General features: G+C 46.7%; 1 protein-coding gene across 1 annotated transcript in view; it reads left to right on the forward strand.

Annotated features, from left to right (window-relative positions):
* The first annotated feature begins 473 nt into the window (after positions 1-473).
* The window catches only part of LOC134945584 (heparan sulfate glucosamine 3-O-sulfotransferase 6-like), a 126896-nt gene continuing 104103 nt past the window's right edge, over positions 474-23266 (forward strand). The window contains exon 1 of the mRNA XM_063934960.1: positions 474-1470. Coding sequence (XP_063791030.1) covers positions 824-1470 — 647 coding nt within the window. The 5' untranslated portion in view covers positions 474-823. The remainder of the gene's footprint in view (positions 1471-23266) is intronic.

The following is a 23266-nucleotide window of genomic DNA, read 5'->3' on the forward strand; positions in this document are numbered from 1 at the left end:
TCTATCTATCTATCTATCTATCTATCTATCTATAAATAAATCTGCAGGTTCTATAAAGTAATAAACGGCAGCTGGAGTATATGACCTGAATTTCTAGGTTTGCAACTCCCAGCCCCTAAGTAGCACAACTCAGACCAGCCTGTATTTCCATAACCTATACAGTAAGAGGGCTATGAGCATGAGATACTGTATATGGCTCCTCCAGCTGCTGGAGTGTAGTACAGCAGCATATACACCATAGAGGGAGGCTGGAGTGCTGATGGGTGCAGCTGTACCCTGTATTTCCATAGCCTGTATAGTAAGAGGGCTATGAGCATGAGATATACGGGCACCTCCAGCTGCTGGTGTATAGCACAGACAGTGCAGTATATATGTATATATACCTGATAGAGGGAGGCTGGAGAGCTGTACCCTGCTTCATCCTATGGGAGGGTCTGCACAGTCTCCAGCCCCTGACACTCCCCCCTGCATCCCCGGTATGAGAGCACTAGTAGTTGTAGTAGTGAGTGTGAGCCCATGTGTGGGGCAGGATTTGCACCCTGCTATCAGTGCCGGCCACCTGTGTGACCCCCCCTCCCTGGACCCTGCAGATTACCATCATGCTGGCTTCTCCCCATACAGCTTGGAGGATCCTGCCCTGCTGCTGCTGCCGCACATGATGCTGATGTATCACAGTGCGAGTTGCGGGACAGCACCCTGGATGATCACCGCACAGTGACAGCAGTGGGAGAGAGGGAGACACAGGGGCAGCTAAGGTTCCGTGGCCAGGACACCGGTGTGCCATGTCTGCCCCCTGCATACCTCCTGGTCCCCGGACCCACTCATGGGATGTGACATCCTAACGCCTCGGATCGCTGCCGGGCACCTGGGGGCACTGAGGGCTCAGCCCAGAGTCTCCCTCCTGCTGACTATGATCTTCCTCTTCACCTTCTTCTTCTACTGCCTCAGCGGCTCCTGCTGCGACTCTCAGCTCGCCGGCGTGGTGGGACCTTTGCGCGTTGCGCAGCCGGAGGCGCAGGTGCGCCCTGCTTCCATGGACGTGATGAGTGACGCTGGGGACTTGCAGCGCCCAGGATCTGCGCATCGGGACAATTTACGCCCAGGATCTGCGCATCGGGACAATTTACGCCCAGGATCTGCGCATAGGGACAACTTGCGCCCAGGATCTGCGCATGGGAGCAAATTGCGCCCTGTTTCATCTAGCTCTGTTATGGATGATAAACAGCCACTGGGCACCTCAGGGAAGGCAAACAGGACCTCGGAGCCTATAACATCCCACAGCCCCAGGGCTACACCCTTCCACCACAGTTCCGGGAGCAAGAAGTTCCCCCAGGCAATCATTGTGGGGGTAAAGAAGGGAGGAACCCGGGCTCTGCTGGAATTCCTGAGGATACATCCAGATGTCCGGGCCCTGGGGGCTGAGCCCCACTTCTTTGACAGGTGCTATGACAAGGGCATGGAATGGTACAGGTAAGGAGCCTGGCAGCCGGATAAGAGGGGGAAATTATGCCAGTTATATATGGTCTTCTGTCAGTGACTACTGCATTTCATTTCTCATCGCCTTATTAGAATCATTATCTGTCTGTCTATCTATCTATCTATCTATCTACACGCACTGATATCTATCTATCTATCTATCTCTCTCTCTCTCTCTCTCTCTCTATCTATCTACTTACACACAGATATCTATCTACCTATCTATCTATCTATCTACACAGATCTCTCTCTCTCTCTCTCTCTCTACACAGATATCTATCTATCTATCTATCACTCCAGTATAACGTGAGTTTGGTGGTCTTGTTATAAGTTCCCTCCCAGTGTACTCTTGCTGGGAGTATCCAGTAGTGTAATGAGGCAGCTGTCTCAGGCAGTTAGTTGCAAGATGTAACAAATTAATTACAAATTACTTTTTTCCCAAAAAAATATCTACCTTGTTTTTCCTGCATAATTTGTAAGTATGATAATAATAATAATAATAATAATAATTTGTGTATTATAGTCTACTTTACACTGATAAAGTATTTTTGTGGGTCTGTGTAAGGGGATGGGAGAGGCAAAAGGCCAGGTAAAGCCTCAGGCAGCGGAATTATATACCCCCCCCCCCCTTCCTGTGGGCTAAACCAATAATAAAGCTAATGCATAAAATTAATGTATGAGGAGCTAGTGGCATCACTAAAATATGAGGTACACAGTGCCGCATGCCTCAGCAATGTACTAGTGAATTGATAAGGGTGATCATTAGTTTAGTACACAATTAGATTCCGCCATTGTGAGTGTGCCAATGTGCATGGGAAGTAGCCAGATGTTCCTACATCCAGGTATTGGGCTATTTATGGTTTCCTCGCATGGGTATCCGGACTCCAGGTCGACAACAAAAAGGTCGACACACCTTAGGTCGACGTCAATTGGTCGACACACCTTAGGTCGACATGGACAAAAGGTCGACATGGAGAAAAGGTCGACAGGAACAAGGTCGACATGGAAAAGGTCGACATGAGTTTTTCACAATTTTTTTCTTTTTTGGAACATTTTCATACTTAACGATCCATGTGGACTACGATTGGAACGGTAAAGTGTGCCGAGCGAAGCGAAGGCACCATGCCCGAAGCATGGCGAGCGAAGCGAGCCATGCGAGGGGACGCGGTGCACTAATTGGGGTTCCCGGTCACTCTACGAAGAAAACGACACCCAAAAAACAAAGAAAACTCATGTCGACCTTTTTCCATGTCGACCTTGTTCCTGTCGACCTTTTGTCCATGTCGACCTTTTGTCCATGTCGACCTAAGGTGTGTCGACCAATTGGCGTCGACCTAAGGTGTGTCGACCTTTTTGTTGTCGACCTGGAGTCCCAGACCCCCTCGCATGAAGTGTTCTATAAAGACATATATGTCAGTACCAGATCAGGAATTGGCTTATTCACTATCCCAACTCTGTGCTAGTTTCATATGATTGTGTTTACTCTGTATGTTTAGAATAATAAAACTGCAACACAGCTGAGAGAAAACCTCCTCTTCCCAAGTAGTAACTTCTACGCCCAGGCTTTTTGAAATGTCTTTCTGTAAGTGAATCAGCTCTGCTGATTAAGAGGCATATTTATCAAGCTTTTCATTAATAAAATGAAGTAGAAACAGCAGATTCTGCATTATATTATGTAGTCTATGTACTAACAGCGTAATGCAGGAGATTGCACAGAAATTTCCTAAGGAAGGCGAATTAGCGCAGACCGCAGTCCCCATTATTATAAATTGGGACTACAGTCTGACCCCTATGTACCAAACTCCACTGGTTAACGCCATCCTCAGATGGCGTAAACTGCTCTATGGAGGCGTTCTCGCAGCCTCCATCCGGCTCCGGAAACTGACAGTGTCAGATTCTCCAGAGGAGTCTTTCGGAAAATACTCCTGCAAAATTCCAGGGCTTTAACTTGCAGGGTAAGTGGTTATCAGACCAGGATATGAAGGCACAACAGTGTTTGCTGCTACAGTATCACAGAGGGACCGCAGCAGATATCTCCGATACCTTCTGCGATGTCTCCATTCCCGCCAGCAGCTGCAACCGCCATAGTTTTCTATGGGGAATGTGATGCTGCCATATTGACCAACCTTCGGATTGTGGAGCATTCCGGAGATTGACCACTGCAGCTACCGCCATCTGAAGATGGGCTACATATCACAGATGTAACTGGCGGAGGGGAACCCTCACCGGCAATGACTGCTGCACATATGCGGTCAGCGAGACCGAGCATACGCGGTAGCTCCGGCAGCACTCAGAACACAACGCAGGGGCGGGCTCTTTTCGGAACCCCTGTAGCGTCGGATGGTCATTGATACATCCTGCCGGAAGAATCGCATCCTGCAATGCGATTTTGGGTGTTGACATTGCACTCAGACTGCATTAGAAATCCGATTATTTTTTAAATGCCTCCCTTAGTGCATACATTGGGAAGTGTGTGTTCAAAATGAAAAAGTCTGTCGCTGTACGGATTGTTAATAATCGTGCCAGTGCCCTTAAACTTCAAACTTTACTCTGGTAAAAAATACATGTTAGCCAGAACTTGAATGACCGTAGCAGCAAACACTGCCGTGCCTTCATCTCCGAGTTTGATATGTCTTGCTTTGTCCTGAAAGGCTTGGGGTGGTGTCAAAGAGGCACTTTGTCATTCTCTTCAATGCATCAGCACACAGGGATGTGAGCGCTAGCCTTCAAAGCGCCTGTGTGACACCAGCCATAGACCTGCAGCATGAAAATGAGGAGGAACGGCGTAAAGTTTGCAGCAAGTTATACCCCTTTCAGACAGAAGATGAAATTACCGGGTGAAGCAGTTCCACCCGGTAATTTCATGAAACACACGGGTCCTTTTTCTGTGTGAAAGTGTCAGCCCGTGTTGTAATTCCCGGGACTTCGACCCAGGAATTTACCAGGGTCGGAGACACGGGAATTATGACACTGGTTTACCCTTTCACAGACAAAATACCCGTGTTGATCTGCAAATTACCGGGTCGAAATTCTCGACCCGGTAATTTGCATGTCTGTGTGAAAGGGGGAGTCAGGCAGGTCCCGGCAAAACTACCCAGCACTGAAATGTCGGGTAACTGCCGGGACTTTCAGACATTTCTGTCAGAAAGGGGTATTAGCCATAACTTCAGTACTGTATCACACAGCATCATGTAGCAACATTTCATTACAGATTATGGACTGCAGAGCATTATAGAGTGGGGTAGGGCATATGTCATTGCAGAACAGTATATACTATATATAAGAAATGACCGATCAGCGCACACATTTCCTGTCTTCCAGACAATGGACCCTATGCTATTTTCATGCACAAAAATGTTTTGCACATACTATGCAACGATTTCACAGCACTGTAAATGGGTATTGACTGGATATGGCCTTTTCTAAATCAATACATGTATTTCTGTATTGCTTTAATTGTCCATCATGTTGGTCAACCCCAAGGTAAGTTCTTTTTTTTTTTATGTGGTTTTGGTTAGCGTGTGACAGACCGAGTCATAGGCAAACGCAGAGGGGGTTTCCGGTTGCCCAGAAACAACCAATTTTCTTGGCAACTGGCAAATTATGACAACAATACAAATAGTATATAATAAGATTACTACAGCTGTCGCACATGCCCAGTGGTAGTAGCTTTTTCTACCAAGTTTGCTGTGTGTGTGGTTCTGAGCACTCAATCAATGCACTGGACCAAAGAGTAGCTAACAGAAAGAAGGTACAGGAGCCTTACCATAAGGTGGGAGAATGTGTGCTTAGAAAGTGCATTTATTTATTATAGTATGTTTAACCTTTTCCTGACCACTTATCTTATTTATATTATTTAAATATGTTTGATACAGCCTATTCTATATATCATCTATACTGTATTCTATGTTCCGCAGAGTGGAATATTTGCAGATTGCATTTGGAAACCCCCCTTTAGAAATCCTGCGTTTGCCACTGCGAGTCTCCATCTCCTTACCAAAAAAATGCTAAACTTATCAGAAAAGGCAGAATCACTACCACCTCTGGCCTGTAGGTGGAGACACAGAGTCTTTTTCGTTCATGAATTGTCTTGTACAGTGGTTTCCAAACTTGTGCCTTGAGGCCTCTGCAGGGGTGCCACAGGTTGGTGGTCCAGGACCAAATCAAATTACTTATATAGTGAAGTTGATAGGCTGGTGGCTGCCAATCTTAAAATATCTGACCAATTGGAAGCACAACATTTCACAACACCATATAACTGAACCTAAGGATGACAGGTGAGCACAATGTACTTAAATTGATATCTTTTTCTGAATGTATCAATAAGAAACGTTTGACCTACGGGTGTTGGGAACCACTGGTCCATACTTACCTACATTGTAAGTCTCCTCTCCGGGAGAAGCCCGGAGAGGAGACGCTGCAGATGTCTTCGGGGGGCGGGGCCGGACTGTGACATCACTAAGACCCGCCCCCGCATCGGGAAATGCCGCAATTTGTGGGTCCGCCGGAAGGGGGCGGGGCAAAATGACGCAATTTGCGCCATTTTAACCCCTTCTCCACCCGACAGACCCGCGAATGCGGGAGGTTATCTCTCCATCCTGCTCGCATCACTAGGGTGCGAGCAGGATGCGGGAGACCTGCCCACTCTTCCGGGGGTGCGGGGGGTACCCCAAAAAACGGGAGCCTCCCGCAGCTTCCGGGAGAGTAGGTAAGTATGCACTGGTCTAGTATTTGGACCCAGTGGCTTGAAGTTAGTTCTAGACCCATGTACATTGTAAAGTACAGTTACATGTGATTGGGAGTTTTATATATGTCAACATAATATTCAGTACAAATATTAAAAGTGTAATGCTTAAAACAAGGGTAAACTGGACCACAGTGAGAATTCTGTGGTTGCTCGGTTGGGCACAGCTGTATATATTATGTATATCATTCCTTTATCAGGAAGGATTTACTTGTGCCTTGCATTTTCAGTTGGCTACTTCCTTTTAAGCTTTTAAAATCCTTCGCTGGAAATGGTATTTAATGGCAGCTCCCTTCATAGTGGTTGGACATGCTGGGAGTTGTAGTTCAAGCACAGCTGTACATAGGTACAGTTAAGAATGTATCTGCTTATGTTGTACAGAAAAATAATAATTATTGCTATAATGAAAAAATCGTATAGCTAAATATATTGCTAGAAGCACTTCCTGCGGGGGTGATGTGGCATTTCCAAGCTACAACAGTTTAGAATCTAAATAGGGCATAATTTAACTTGTGGGTGAAATGAAATCGGAGGGTTCTCCAACAAAATAAATTTTTCATACCAGGACGTATAACGGAAGCATTCATATTTGACGCTTAAGTTCTCTGATGAGGGAATCTATGAAGCCTTCCCATCACAGAAAGAAAGAAGCTGTCTTGGGGGAACATTTACTAAGCAGTGATAAAAGCGAGAGAAGTGAGCCAGTGGAGATGTTGCTTCATCAACCAATCAGCAGCTCTGTATCATTTTATAGTATGCAAATTATAGATGTTACATCAATGCTGATTGGTTGTCATGGGCAACTTCTCCACTGGTTCACTTCTCCGCTCTTATCACTGCTTAGTAAATGTCCCCCTTAGTCTCTTTACGCATACTCGTTTCCAGCCAAGTAATGATACATTGGTTATCCTATACACACTGAACGACTGCGTGATATGTCGTTTAGTTCCGTGGCCACATTCAGAAGTATGGTGTTGCTACTAATAATCTGAGCACTGCAGGCCATTCAAAGGAAGCGATGAACGACTCAAGGGAGCGGGCAATAGTCCTTCAACACTAGACGATGTGCACAATATATCGGTCCCATCCGCCGGATCGGATGATCTATCATCTAGTATGTACCCAACTTAAGGGCAGCTATCATTGTTGAACAGACCCACCACGAACCTGCGGCGAGGGGAAAGATACCCATACCGGTAAATATTATATAACAGCTGTTTGGCTGTATCTATACGGGATCCGGTCTGAAGATCGACACTGTCTAGGTCGACAATGTTTAGGTCGACCACTATAGGTCGTCAGTCACTAGGTCGACAGGGTCTGAAGGTCGACAGGGTTTCTAGGTCGACATGTGCTAGGTCGACAGGTCAAAAGGTCACATTTTTTCTTTTTTTGAACTTTTTCATACTTAACGATCCACGTGGACTACGATTGGAACGGTAATCTGTGCCGAGCGAAGCGAGCATGTGAGGGGTCACGGTGCACTAATTGGGCTTCCCGGGCACTGTACAGAGAAAATAACACAAAAAAAAACATGAAAAACTCATGTCGACCTTTTGACCTGTCGACCTAGCACATGTCGACCTAGAAACCCTGTCGACCTTCAGACCCGGTTGACCTAGTGACTAGGTCGACCTATAGTGGTCGACCTAAACATTGTCGGCCTAGACACTGTCGATTTGATGATCCACACCCATCTATACACAGGGCCACTGAGACAGCTGCAAGGCCCAAGTACTGAACGGGGAGTGGCCAAATCCTGGAGACATGACCACGCCTACTCTGGGGATAAACTAATGAAAAATAATATGCGCTGCACCAGGACGAGGCTTTGTGCGCTGCAAACAGTGACATTTGTTCCTTTCATCACACTTGCAATATTAGTTGGCAAAAGTAAGTAGAGACTTTAGGAATGGCCTGCCAGCCAGGGCCCCATCGGCAGATGCATAGCTCTGTGTTGCCGGGCCACATATGCGTGCTGCCCTGAATACCCAGCCTTGGGCTTTCTGGTTTAAATGCAGCCAAAAATGTAAAAATGCTAAATAAATAATTACATTTGTAAAAATGTAAAACCAAAAATATACTTCTTTTTTTAAGAGAAGGAAAATCTTTACTATAAGTATAAGGCCTTTTTACCTACATCGCCTACCACTATTGCCGAGCTCAGATGCACCACCGACCTTGTGGAATTGCTATCATCAGAGATCAGAGTGGCCTATTGCTGGAGAAGGCCGGTGATATTCTGCAATAGCAACTCTAAACGCCAATGACACTCTGCCATTCCCACCACCATGGCTGGTGATACTCTGCGATAGTCACCACCACCGGTGGCAGTAGCCCCTGATCAATACCAAAATGCCATTATTTTGAGGAAAACTTCCATTTTGCATTTAATAAAGAGACCCCCAGTCAGCGTCTTACCCTTGTTAGTATACTTGGCCGTCTGTATTTTACGCTGAGTCCAGTCACCGCATTAACGTCTCTCCAACAGCTGTTATGCATTGTGGGAGAAAAGCCCACTTTTAAAGTGTTTGCAGAATCAAACGTTTCCCATGGTATTGTAATAATTAATAGCGTTTGATCTTCCGTGTGTGTCCTTGCCAAACGGCTTTATAAGGCTAAAATAAAACGACTGTTAGAGAAACAGCAGATAGAACCACGAATGGCCCAGGCTTCATCAGGAAGTCTCCAGCCTGTGATTTTATTTGGTCATTGTATAGCGGGATAGCTGTGTTTGATTCCTCTCACCCGGGTTTCTATTTCTTATTATTCCGTTGCCAAAAACGTGATAACAATACTACATTTTATGGTCTGTACGGATATTATATGTTGGTGTTCATTGGTCTCAGCTGGCTGCAGCTTGAAGCCAGATATTCAGAGAGAGCTTTGCTGATCACGGTTGTTGAGTGGGAGTTTAAGGGCGTCTCTGCGTCAGTAACATGTGTCGGCACTATAATGTGCCAGGTAGGACAGACTGTCGCTTTCATTGTGTTCTCTACTAATTCTGTAAAAACTGTGGGGGTAATTCCAAGTTGATCGCAGCAGGAATTTAGTTAGTAACTGGGCAAAACCATGTGCACTGCAGGGGAGGCAGATTTAACATGTGCAGAGAGAGTTAAGGGCCCTACACATATGGCGAGGTGCCCGACGGCCGATACGGCCGACGGGCGACCCGGTGGCGGGGGGGTAGTGACGGGGGGGAGTGAAGTTTCTTCACTCCCCCCGTCACCCGGCTCTATAGACGTGCAGGCAAATATAGACGAGATCGTCCATATTGGCCTGCATGCACAGCCGACGGGGGACCAGCGTTGAACGAGCGCGGGGCCGCGCATCGTTCATCGCTGGAGCCTCCACACTGAAAGATATGAACGAGTTCTCGTTCATTTATGAACGAGATCGTTCATATCTTTCAAAAAATCGGCATGTGTGTAGGGCCTATTAGATTTGGGTGTGGTGTGTTCAATCTGCAATCTAATTTGCAGTGTAAAAATAAAGCAGCCAGTATTTACCCTGTACAGAAATAAAATAACCCACCCAAATCTAACTCTCTCTGCACATGTTATATCTGCCTCCCCTGCAGTGCACATGGTTTTGCCCAATTGCTAACTAAATTCCTGCTGCGATCAACTTGGAATTACCCCCTGTGTTGCCTTATAAATGCTAATAATAATAGTACAAATGCTACACCTAAAGTATATGGGATACGGTCAGTAGGTCCACAGTCATTAGGTCAACCACTATTGGTCGACATGCTTTGGGACGACACAGTCACTAGGTCGACATGGTCATTAGGACGACATGAAAAAAGGTCGACATGAGTTTTTCACATTTTTATTTTTTGTTTGCACTTTTTCATGCTTTACATTCCACGTGGACTACGATTGGGAATAGTAACCTGCCCGAAGCACGGCGAGGGGACACGGTGCACTGTTTGGGGTACCCCGTCACTTTACGAACAAAACGACACCCAAAAAAGTAAAAAAAAAAACATCATGTCGACCTTTTCCCATGTCGACCTAATGACCATGTTGACATAGTGACCACGTCGACCTAATGCATGTCGACCAATAGTGGACGACCTAGTGACCCATACTCACCTAAATACAGGGCCTAATTCAGACCTGATCGCTGCTGTGTGTTTTCGCACAGCAGCCGATCAGGTCTGAACTGCGCATGCGCCAGCACCGCAGTACGCCGGCGCATGCCAGACAGCCGACGGCTGTCTCAGCCCTGCTCTCGCCACTGCCTGATTGACAGGCAGAGGCGTTCGCTGGGTGGGAGGGAGCGGGCCAGTGGCGTTTGGCCGTTGTTTAGGGGGCGCAATCCGAGCAACGCAGGCGTGCCCGGACCGTGCGGGAGGCGGGCCGCGGTGGCTACGTGACATCACACGCAGCCGCTGCGACCCTCACAGAGACGAGTAGCTCCCGGCCAGTGCACAGGGGCTGCGCTGGAAGGGAGCTACTCTTCAGGTACAAAAGCATCAGGGCGGGGGCAGGGACTGACATGCGGGGTGGACTAGCCCTGTGCTGGGTGTTCCCCCGCATGTCTGTGTGACTGACCGTAGATGTGCTAAATTTAGCACAGCTACGATCAGGTCTGAGTGTCGACCTAAGTTCTGTCGACCTGAAGACCGGATACCGTGTCCCCATGACATGTCCCCGGATACCGTGTCTCCACACTGAGGGCCGACATGGTGGTGGTTTATCTGTGAAGGTGATGTGCTGTGAGTGTGGTACTGGGCTGTGACAGTAACGCAGCACAGGCCCAGACTGACAAGAGCAGAGGATGCCGCGGGAGGGCGGTGGTCCCAAATAGGAGGGCACCTAGGACCTTCCCCCGACCCTGGTGTGGACAGCTAGACAATTGTGCAATTAGAGAATCCTCACAATGCACCTCAAGTTTTACTTCAGAAAAGCACAGTTTCTATTACATGAAGTTGATAGACACATAAATCATTTGATATGGCGCTCACTAGCATTTGTGTTGATGATGTACGAGTCCTAACAGGACTTGGCTAAAGAACAGCCAGCAGCTAGTTTGGTTTGCAGGAAATTGAGGTACCGCCAGATCAGGGCCTGTTGGGCTGCAGGCTTCGGCCTAGCCCATGACGAATGTTATCTGGCTCTAAGTTGGGCTTCTTGGCAGAGACCATACTAAAAAGTCCACAAATCTCAGACTCCATCAGTGTGAGATCTCCTCGTTCCTTAACGACAGACTGCATTTCTCGATTGGGCACTTGCCCTATTTTGTTGTTATGCGTTGATTTATTAAACTATTTTATTGTCTATATTTGTGCATGTTATAGTTCCCAATGAGTTTAGTCACAGATGTTGCCGATAAAACTGAGGAGGATATTAGTAATGTCTGCGCAGTTTCACTGAATTGCGTCTTTGAAGAAGTATATTTTACAAAAGACCCCATTGTTTACCGTGCTGGTGCCTGTTACTAACTCCAAAGCAAACATTAAACAAACAGATTCTGTGGTTAAATCTGCTGAATGTAACGTTTCAGTCTGCTTCATTACTGACGTTACACTTACATAGTTACAGATTTTCATTATTTCTAAGATTTTTAAAAACAATTAATCAAAAACCCCCAAAAACAAAACAAACACAGGTTCATCAATTCAAAATGTCATAATTAGTAATTGCCAGAGGGAAGTGCCCCTCACACCCCTCCACTACCCCCTGTGACAGTTGGCAACATGTATCTTCACAAGGGAAAAACATTTTTCCTTGTGACTCCGAAAATCTTTAAAACATTTTTAAATACTATTAAGTAATTTCATCCCGACTGCCCTTACAGTAAAGAACCCCTCCCAATGCTGGTGGAAAGCCTTCTTTCTTCTACTCATCACCTATGACCCTTCGCTATTTTATTGACACTGGTATTAATAAGTCACTAGATAAAGCTTTGTATCAGTCTCAGATATATTGATACACATTAATTAAGTCACCTCTTTTTTTTTCAAAGTTATCTAACCCAGGTTTTCTAACCTCTCTTTATAATGGAATTGGACCCCGCAGCCTAAAGTGAAGATGCAGTCTAACTGTTGACTATACAGTGGTAATATCATGTTGGCATTAGATGTATTTATCCCGCTTTTTATGAATCCCCATCTTTTTTTTTATAGCTGCCACCAGGCACTGTGCTGCTACTGGAGATGGCCGTTCGTGGGTTACCGATCGATGATCACTATTGATTGTACCACTGATGGATAACTTCGATGGTGTGAAACCATCTGCAAGGAAACCCCTGCTTTACAATTCAGTAGGTTGTGGGCCAATGAGAGCCCAGGGGTGGAGCTTCTTGGGAGTGTCACGGGCGGAGCTAAGCTCCATGTCCCAACACTTTGTTAAAAAGAATTGTTCCTTGTGCATCATCAATGTTGAAAAACCATATAGTTCTCCCCCATCAATGGCAAAAGTATTCAACATTGGTTATATACCATTGATGTTTTTAAATAATCGATGGTCGATGGCCATCCCTAGCTGCTACTTTTCTTCCTGTCAGACAGTGTTCATTTCTGAACAGAGCTTTCTCCAACTCTGTTCCATCTAGTGTGTAAGTTGCACGGTTATTACATAGCCCATTATTTACATTAAATTTCATATAATTTCTCCAAATTATGGACGAACTAGTCCATCATTTCTCATGGACTAGTTTGTCCTTTTGCATACTGAGTAAGAAGTTTCTACAGGTGTGTCCTTTAAGTACTACTCCTCAGAGCATTGCAGTCACGCTGTATGGTGTAAAGACGTTCAGGGGAGAATGTAATAGGGTGTGAGAATCAGAAAGTGAGAGGAGTTTGGGGGAACTCTCCTGGTCTTTTTAAAGTGGGGATCATTTACATGGCAAAATCAACCTGGTTTTGCCAAGTAAATAATTACTTCCCCCAACATCCCCCCCACAGTGTGTGAGGATATATCTGTATACTGATGTGGGGGGAATGACCCTACATAGCTGAGTGTCATCAGTAAATATGGATACCTTATTTATATAGGCCAACTTCTAGGTCAGGGGTAGGAAACCTGTGCCACTCCAGCTGCTGTGGAACTACACATATCAGCATGACTACCCCTGTACTAGGTCATTAATAAAAAGGACAGCATTCTTTACTGATTTAGTCCATCTCTAATGTTATTCCAGTCTATGTTCCGCTTATACTGTAACTACCTTAAGGCGGAAATTCAATTGTGGGCGAAGTGGCTGAATTGCAGTTGCCACTGCATTTAAATGCCAGTAACGACAGCCCTTCTCACACCCTTTGCCTGGCCAATTCACACCCTGTTTGCTCAAAAGTGCTTGCTAACCTATGGGGTAGCGAACACTTTTGAGCGAGATCCCACTGCCATAAAGTGCGGAGGGTGTCGTGCAAATTGCAATTGAATCTCCGTCATGATCTTCTAACATTCATCCATTCCTTGTACATTACAAAGGTCTCCTAACCAGACTGTCATGTGGAACATATTGAAGGTTTCACAAAATACAAATATTTCACATCAGTTGCACTACCAATATACGGGGTGGACAGGCATGACCGAGTCGTGGCTTAAGCCATTAGATGCTATCAATTTTTTTCGACTTTATATCCCAGAATCCCATGCTGCAAAATCCAATCACGTAACTTACCCATGGCTGAAGTCAGGCGCAGACATTTATAATTCTGATTTGGTTCCCTTTATATAGAAGGCTACCACATTTCCCGTCTGCCTACCTTGTAGCTCTGTCTCAGGAAGAGGTAGTTCATATGCTGTATAAATTACTGATTTAGGGGACTATTTATTAATAGATGATGATAACGATTTTTGTATTTTTATTGCCACTTATTGTTGAAAAAAAAAATCTGTTATCTTCACAATTTATTGAAAAAAAAAATAAATTAAAAAATCTCACTACTGGTCCAGTCTCTTGTGCGGTCAGCTAGCCATTTCAGCCATGAACACGACTTGTTAAGCGTCTTGAAGAGTGCAGCACTGGGATATTTTCCCTGCCATGTTCATCACAGCCGCTCCTTGTCAGAGCGTGGCGGGTTCTGAGGAGAAATAGGCCGCAGACTGAACAGAATAGAGGAACAGAATGTTTATTTGTGCTGAAGCATTTCACACTTTCTTACAATAGGCCTCTTTAGTGTAACGCCATCATTAGGTCAGGAATTGGGAGACCTCTGACCTATGCCCTGGGCAGTTGTTACTTTGGATATAGTTCCCTATTAGGGCTAACAAGTAGGTCGTAGCCTTTGTAACGTGAGAAATGGCAGCTCTTAAATACTTATGTGTCCTGACCCTTTAGAAGGTGCCATGTTTACGAGGAGCCATTAGTATCTTGACATCCATGGAGTTCAACGGCTGCAGCTGAAAAAGCCACTTTACAGCCATCGTGTCCATAACCGCTGTAAAGTGCTCCTGCCATACGTTGGGTGCTGCCACAGGGCAAGTGCCTGGTGCCTCAGTGATGTCACTAGCCAGGAATATTGGCCCTCATTCCGAGTTGTTCGCTCTGTAATTTTCTTTGCATCGCAGCGATTTTCCGCTAATTGCGCATGCGCAATGTTCGCACTGCGACTGCGCCAAGTAAATTTGCTATGCAGTTAGGTATTTTACTCACGGCATTACGAGGTTTTTTCTTCGTTCTGGTGATCGTAATGTGATTGACAGGAAGTGGGTGTTTCTGGGCGGAAACTGGCCGTTTTATGGGTGTGTGTGAAAAAACGCTGCCGTTTCTGGGAAAAACGCGGGAGTGTCTGAAGAAACGGGGGAGTGTCTGGGCGAACGCTGAGTGTGTTTGTGACGTCAAACCAGGAACGAAACTGACTGAACTGATCGCAGTTGCCGAGTAAGTGTGGAGCTACTCAGAAACTGCTAAGAAGTGTCTATTCGCAATTCTTCTAATCTTTCGTTCGCAATTTTACTATGCTAAGATTCACTCCCAGTAGGCGGCGGCTTAGCGTGTGCAAAGCTGCTAAAAGCAGCTTGCGAGCGAACAACTCGGAATGACCACCATTATTTCACCACACAAAATGGCTGCCGCTACAAAAGGTGACAGATTCACTTTAATGAGTCTGCTGAGCAGCTTGTTCCGCGCAAAAGAGATTTCTTTGTCATAGGACTCGCACCTTGGAGAAACTTTTCACTATGTACAGCAATACAAGTGGATTCAGTATGAGATACCGGCTGTCGGGATCCCGGCGTTCAGGAGACTGACGCCATAATCCCGGTAGCAAGTGCAGCGAGTCCCCTCGCGGGCTTGCTGCCCTCACCATGCTTTGGGCTCGGTGGCGAGCTTTGCTCGTCACACCGTTATATTCCCTCTCGGGTGGTGGCGTCCCATACAAGTATGTCAGTTACATTAAATAGCGACCAGGACATGATTAAGATCCTTGGGGCAGTAGACCAGATACTATTTTGGGCCCCCTTGCCTCCTTGTTGCCCAAGGAGCACTAGGCAGGAGCTTAAGAGGTCTATGGGTTCTATGTACTAAGCCTTGGAGAAAGATAAAGTGGATGGAGATAAAGTATCAGCCAATCAGCGTCAAACTGCCATGTTACAGGTTGGGTTTGAAAAATGACAGTAGGGAGCTGGTTGGTTGGTACTTTATCTCTCTCCACGACTTAGTGCATAGATATCTATGCACTAAGACTTGGAGAGAGATAAAGTACCAACCAACCACCCTCCTATAATTTTTCAAACCCAGCCAGTGACACGGCAGTTAGACGCTGATTGCACTGGCGTATTTGTACTGGGTGCAGTGTGTGCCGTGCACAAGGGCCCCTGGTGGTCCAGGGGGCCATTTTCCCGGAAATCTGCGCATGCGCTGTAGACTCTAGGGACCAGAGTCTACACAGTGCTGCCTACTAGAGAGTAGGGGGCCCAGACGGAGCCTGCACACGGGCCTGCTCCTCTCTAGAAACACCCCTGGCTGATTGGCTGGTACTTTATCTCTCTCCAAGGCTTACTACCTGGAAACTTAAATTGCTTATTAGATATAGATAATCTGGGTCAGACAGGCAGGTATCCCCACCATGAAGTGAATCATACCTTGGGAGTGATTCAGACCTGATCACTGGGCTGCTAACTTTGCTGTCCTGCATTCAGATAGTCGCTGCCCCCAGGGCGAGTGTAAATTTACTGTGCAAGTGTGCGATCCCATGTGTACGCCGAGCTGCAAAGATCCAATGTGTGCAGTGTGTGCGCAGCCCAGGACTTACTCCTACAGTGCGATGAGAACGGGCTGATCGGGGCCGGAGCTGAAGTCACACACCCTCCCTGAAAACACTTGGGGACGCCTGCGTTTTTCCGGACACTCCCAGTAAACGGTCAGTTACCACCCACAAACGGCTTCCTCCTGTCAATCACCTTGAGAACGCCTGTGCGATCGGATTTTTTGCACCATCCCGTCGCTGACCGCCGATGCCCGTTGTTGTTGTCCGACGCCCGTGCGCATTGCGGTGCATATGCAGTTATTACCTGATCACCCGCTGTGTGAAAACGCACAGCGTCGATCGGGTATGAATCACCCCCCCTGTCCTTTCAGAATGTGCCAGATGTTTTACTCATGCTGCTAGCTTTATTAGAACAGTCAGAACAAGACATGACAGACGGGATGGCCAGGTGCTGAGTGGACAGTATGTTGTATTTAAAAAGTATATTAAGAGTTTCACAGGACAATGCAAAAGGATAAAGTGATTAATGCATTCATTACATGCCATTGCCAAAAGATTACGTTAAACCTCTTCACGTCTGCACTATTTTGTCTTCCCCGCCCCCTCTCCTCCGCCATCCAAAGTAAACAGTAAATACCAGCAGTTAGGTCTTATCCCAAACACTGCAAACCTCACAGCTATTGTAATGGTGCACAAGTGGATTAGGCTAAATGACAGACAGCAGTGATACCAATTGTGCTCAGGGTAGCCTGATGGGGGGGACGTAAGGTCACTCAGCACTGAAACTCTGCCGTGTGCAAAGGAATCTGTCATCTCCCGGGTTATAGACACGCCCGTTTCAGGCACTAGGTAGTGTCAAACATATAGGAAGTAGAGATGTGCACTTGAAATTTTTCGGGTTTTGTGTTTTGGGTTTGGGTTCGGTTCCGCGGCCGTGTTTTGGGTTCGACCGCGTTTTGGCAAAACCTCACCGAATTTTTTTTGTCGGATTCGGGTGTGTTTTGGATTCGGGTGTTTTTTTCAAAAAACCCTAAAAAACAGCTTAAATCATAGAATTTGGGGGTCATTTTGATCCCAAAGTATTATTAACCTCAAAAACCATAATTTCCACTCATTTTCAGTCTATTCTGAATACCTCACACCTCACAATATTATTTTTAGTCCTAAAATTTGCACCGAGGTAGCTGTGTGAGTAAGATAAGCGACCCTAGTGGCCGACACAAACACCGGGCCCATCTAGGAGTGGCACTGCAGTGTCACGCAGGATGGCCCTTCCAAAAAACACTCCCCAAACAGCACATGACGCAAAGAAAAAAAGAGGCGCAATGAGGTAGCTGTGTGAGTAAGATAAGCGACCCTAGTGGCCGACACAAACACCTGGCCCATCTAGGAGTGGCACTGCAGTATCACGCAGGATGGCCCTTCCAAAAAACACTCCCCAAACAGCACATGACGCAAAGAAAAAAAGAGGCGCAATGAGGTAGCTGTGTGAGTAAGATAAGCGACCCTAGTGGCCGACACAAACACCGGGCCCATCTAGGAGTGGCACTGCAGTGTCACGCAGGATGGCCCTTCCAAAAAACACTCCCCAAACAGCACATGACGCAAAGAAAAAAAGAGGCGCAATGAGTTAGCTGTGTGAGTAAGATAAGCGACCCTAGTGGCCGACACAAACACCTGGCCCATCTAGGAGTGGCACTGCAGTGTCACGCAGGATGGCCCTTCCAAAAAACACTCCCCAAACAGCACATGACGCAAAGAAGAAAAAAAGAGGCGCAATGAGGTAGCTGTGTGAGTAAGATAAGCGACCCTAGTGGCCGACACAAACACCTGGCCCATCTAGGAGTGTCACTGCAGTGTCACGCAGGATGGCCCTTCCAAAAAACACTCCCCAATATAATAGTATGTATAAAGAAGAAAGAAAAAAAAAAACCACGGGTAGGTGGTATACAATTATGGATGGACGAGCGACTGCCGACACAGAGGTAGCTACAGCCGTGGACTACCGTACTGTGTCTGCTGCTAATATAGACTGGATGATAATGAGATGAAATCAATATATATATATATAATATCACTAGTACTGCAGCCGGACAGGTATATATATTTATTATGTAATGACTGAAGACGGACCTGCTGGACACTGTCAGCTCAGCAGCACCGCAGACTGCTACAGTAAGCTACTATAGTAGTATGTATAAAGAAGAAAGAAAAAAAAAAAAACACGGGTAGGTGGTATACAATTATGGATGGACGAGCGACTGCCGACACAGAGGTAGCTACAGCCGTGGACTACCGTACTGTGTCTGCTGCTAATATAGACTGGATGATAATGAGATGAAATCAATATATATAATATCACACTAGTACTGCAGCCGGACAGGTAGATATATTTATTATGTAATGACTGATGACGGACCTGCTGGACACTGTCAGCTCAGCAGCACCGCAGACTGCTACAGTAAGCTACTATAGTAGTATGTATAAAGAAGAAAGAAAATAAGATTTTACTTACCGATAAATCTATTTCTCATAGTCCGTAGTGGATGCTGGGACTCCGTAAGGACCATGGGGAATAGCGGCTCCGCAGGAGACAGGGCACAAGAATAAAAGCTTTAGGATCAGGTGGTGTGCACTGGCTCCTCCCCCTATGACCCTCCTCCAAGCCTCAGTTAGGATACTGTGCCCGGACGAGCGTACATAATAAGGAAGGATATTGAATCCCGGGTAAGACTCATACCAGCCACACCAATCACACCGTACAACTCGTGATCTGAACCCAGTTAACAGTATGATAACAACGAAGGAGCCTCTGAAAAGATGGCTCACAACAACAATAACCCGATTTTGTTAACAATAACTATGTACAAGTATTGCAGACAATCCGCACTTGGGATGGGCGCCCAGCATCCACTACGGACTATGAGAAATAGATTTATCGGTAAGTAAAATCTTATTTTCTCTGACGTCCTAGTGGATGCTGGGACTCCGTAAGGACCATGGGGATTATACCAAAGCTCCCAAACGGGCGGGAGAGTGCGGATGACTCTGCAGCACCGAATGAGAGAACTCCAGGTCCTCCTCAGCCAGGGTATCAAATTTGTAGAATTTAGCAAACGTGTTTGCCCCTGACCAAGTAGCTGCTCGGCAAAGTTGTAAAGCCGAGACCCCTCGGGCAGCCGCCCAAGATGAGCCCACTTTCCTTGTGGAATGGGCTTTTACCGATTTAGGCTGTGGCAGGCCTGCCACAGAATGTGCAAGTTGAATTGTACTACAAATCCAACGAGCAATAGTCTGCTTAGAAGCAGGAGCACCCAGCTTGTTGGGTGCATACAGGATAAACAGCGAGTCAGACTTTCTGACTCCAGCCGTCCTGGAAACATATATTTTCAGGGCCCTGACAACGTCAAGTAACTTGGAGTCCTCCAAGTCCCTAGTAGCCGCAGGCACCACAATAGGTTGGTTCATGTGAAAAGCAGAAACCACCTTAGGGAGAAATTGAGGACGAGTCCTCAATTCTGCCCTGTCAGAATGAAAAATTAAGTAAGGGCTTTTATATGATAAAGCCGCCAATTCTGACACACGCCTGGCTGAAGCCAGGGCTAACAGCATCGTCACCTTCCATGTGAGATATTTTAAGTCCACAGTGGTGAGTGGTTCAAACCAATGTGACTTAAGGAACCTCAAAACAACATTGAGATCCCAAGGTGCCACTGGAGGCACAAAAGGAGGTTGTATATGCAGTACCCCTTTTACAAATGTCTGAACTTCAGGTACTGAAGCCAGTTCTTTCTGGAAGAAAATCGACAGGGCCGAAATTTGAACCTTAATGGACCCTAATTTCAGGCCCATAGACAGTCCTGTTTGCAGGAAATGGAGGAAACGACCCAGTTGAAATTCCTCTGTAGGGGCCTTCTTGGCCTCACCACGCAACATATTTTCGCCAAATGCGGTGATAATGTTTTGCGGTTACATCCTTCCTGGCTTTGACCAGGGTAGGGATGACTTCATCTGGAATGCCTTTTTCCTTCAGGATCCGGCGTTCAACCGCCATGCCGTCAAACGCAGCCACGGTAAGTCTTGGAACAGACAAGGCCCCTGCTGGAGCAGGTCCTTTCTTAGAGGTAGAGGCCACGGGTCTTCCGTGAGCATCTCCTGAAGTTCCGGGTACCAAGTCCTTCTTGGCCAATCCGGAACCACGAGTATCGTTCTTACTCCTCTCCTTCTTATGATTCTCAGTACTTTTGGTATGAGAGGCAGAGGAGGGAACACATACACTGACTGGTACACCCACGGTGTCACCAGAGCGTCCACCGCTATTGCCTGAGGGTCCCTTGACCTGGCGCAATATCTGTCTAATTTTTTGTTTAGACGTGACGCCATCATGTCCACCTTTGGTTTTTCCCAACGGTTTACAATCAGGTGGAAGACTTCTGGGTGAAGTCCCCACTCTCCCGGGTGAAGGTCGTGTCTGCTGAGGAAGTCTGCTTCCCAGTTGTCCACTCCCGGAATGAACACTGCTGACAGAGCTATCACATGATTTTCCGCCCAGCGAAGAATCCTTGCAGCCTCTGCCATAGCCCTCCTGCTTCTCGTGCCGCCCTGTCTGTTTACGTGGGCGACTGACGTGATGTTGTCCGATTGGATCAATACCGCCTGACCCTGAAGCAGGGGTTTCGCTTGACTTAGGGCATTGTAAATGGCCCGTAGTTCCAGAATGTTTATATGAAGAGATGTTTCCATGCTTGACCACAAGCCCTGGAAGTTTTTTCCCTGTGTGACTGCTCCCCAGCCTCTCAGGCTTGCATCCGTGGTCACCAGGATCCAATCCTGAATGCCGAATCTGCGGCCCTCTAGAAGATGAGCACTCTGCAACCACCACAGGAGAGACACCCTTGTCTTTGGTGACAGGGTTATCCGCTGCTGCATCTGAAGATGCGAACCGGACCATTTGTCCAGTAGATCCCACTGAAACGTTCTTGCATGGAATCTTCCGAATGGAATTGCTTCGTAAGAAGCCACCATTTTTCCCAGGACCCTCGTGCACTGATGCACTGACACCTGGGCTGGTTTTAGGAGGTTCCTGACTAGCTCGGATAACTCCTTGGCCTTCTCCTCCGGGAGAAAAACCTTCTTCTGGACTGTGTCCAGAATCATTCCTAGGAACAGAAGACGTGTCGTTGGAATCAGCTGCGATTTTGGAATATTTAGGATCCACCCGTGCTGACGTAACACTATCTGAGATAGTGCTACTCCGACTTCTAACCGTTCCCTGGACCTTGCCCTTATCAGGAGATCGTCCAAGTAAGGGATAATTAATACGCCTTTTCTTCGAAGAAGAATCATCATTTCGGCTATTACCTTGGTAAAGACCCGAGGTGCCGTGGACAACCCAAACGGCAGCGTCTGAAACTGATAATGACAGTCTTGTACTACAAACCTGAGATACCCTTGGTGAGAAGGGTAGATTGGGACGTGGAGATAAGCATCTTTGATGTCCAGAGACACCATATAGTCCCCTTCTTCCAGGTTCGCTATCACCGCTCTGAGTGATTCCATCTTGAATTTGAACCTTTTTATGTAAGTGTTCAAGGATTTCCGATTTAAAATTGGTCTCACCGAGCCGTCCGGTTTCGGTACCACAAACAGCGTGGAATAATAACCCTTTCCTTGTTGTAGGAGGGGTACCTTGATTATCACCTGCTGGGAATACAGCTTGTGAATGGCTTCCAGAACTGCCTCCCTGTCGGAGGGAGACTTTGGCAGAGCAGACTTCAGGAACCGGCGAGGAGGAAACGCCTCGAATTCCAGTTTGTACCCCTGCGATACTACCTGTAGAATCCAGGGATCCACTTGCGAGTGAGCCCACTGCGCGTTGAAATTCTTGAGACGGGCCCCCACCAAGCCTGAGTCTGCTTGTAAAGCCCCAGCGTCATGCTGAAGACTTGGCAGAAGCAGGGGAAGGCTTCTGATCCTGGGAAGCGGCTGCATGGTGCAGTCTTTTTCCCCTTCCTCTGCCCCGGGGCAGAAAGGAATGGCCTTTTGCTCGCTTGTATTTATGGGAACGAAAGGACTGAGTTTGAAAAGACGGTGTCTTTTTCTGTTGATGTGAAGTGACCTGGGGTAAGAAGGTGGACTTTCCAGCCGTTGCCGTGGCCACCAGGTCCGAAAGACCAGCCCCAAATAACTCCTCCCCTTTATACGGCAATACTTCCATATGTCGTTTGGAATCCGTATCCCCTGACCACTGACGCGTCCATAACGTTCTTCTGGCAGAGATGGACATAGCACTTACTCTTGATGCCAGGGTGCAAATATCCCTCTGTGCATCACGCATATATAGTAATGCATCCTTCAAATGCTCTATAGTTAACAATATATTGTCCCTATCCAGGGTATCAATATTTTCAGTCAGGGAATCCGACCACGCGACTCCAGCACTGCACATCCAGGCTGAAGCGATTGCTGGTCGCAGTATAACACCAGTATGTGTGTATATACTTTTTAGAATATTTTCCAGCCTTCTATCAGTTGGTTCTTTGAGGGTGGCCGTATCAGGAGACGGTAACGCTACTTGTTTTGATAAACGTGTGAGCGCCTTATCTACCCTAGGGGGTGTTTCCCAACGTGTCCTAACCTCTGATGGGAAAGGGTATAGTGCCAATAATTTATTAGAAATTAGCAGTTTTTTGTCGGGAGAAACCCACGCTTTATCACACACCTCATTCAATTCATCTGACTCAGGAAAAACTATTGGTAGTTTTTTCACCCCCCACATAATACCCTTCTTAGTGGTATTTGTAGTGTCAGAAATGTGCAATGCTTCCTTCATTGCCGTGATCATGTAACGTGTGGCCCTACTGGACATTACGTTCGACTCATCA

The sequence above is a fragment of the Pseudophryne corroboree genome, chromosome 7, assembly GCF_028390025.1.
Source record: "Pseudophryne corroboree isolate aPseCor3 chromosome 7, aPseCor3.hap2, whole genome shotgun sequence".
Classification (NCBI taxonomy): domain Eukaryota; kingdom Metazoa; phylum Chordata; class Amphibia; order Anura; family Myobatrachidae; genus Pseudophryne; species Pseudophryne corroboree.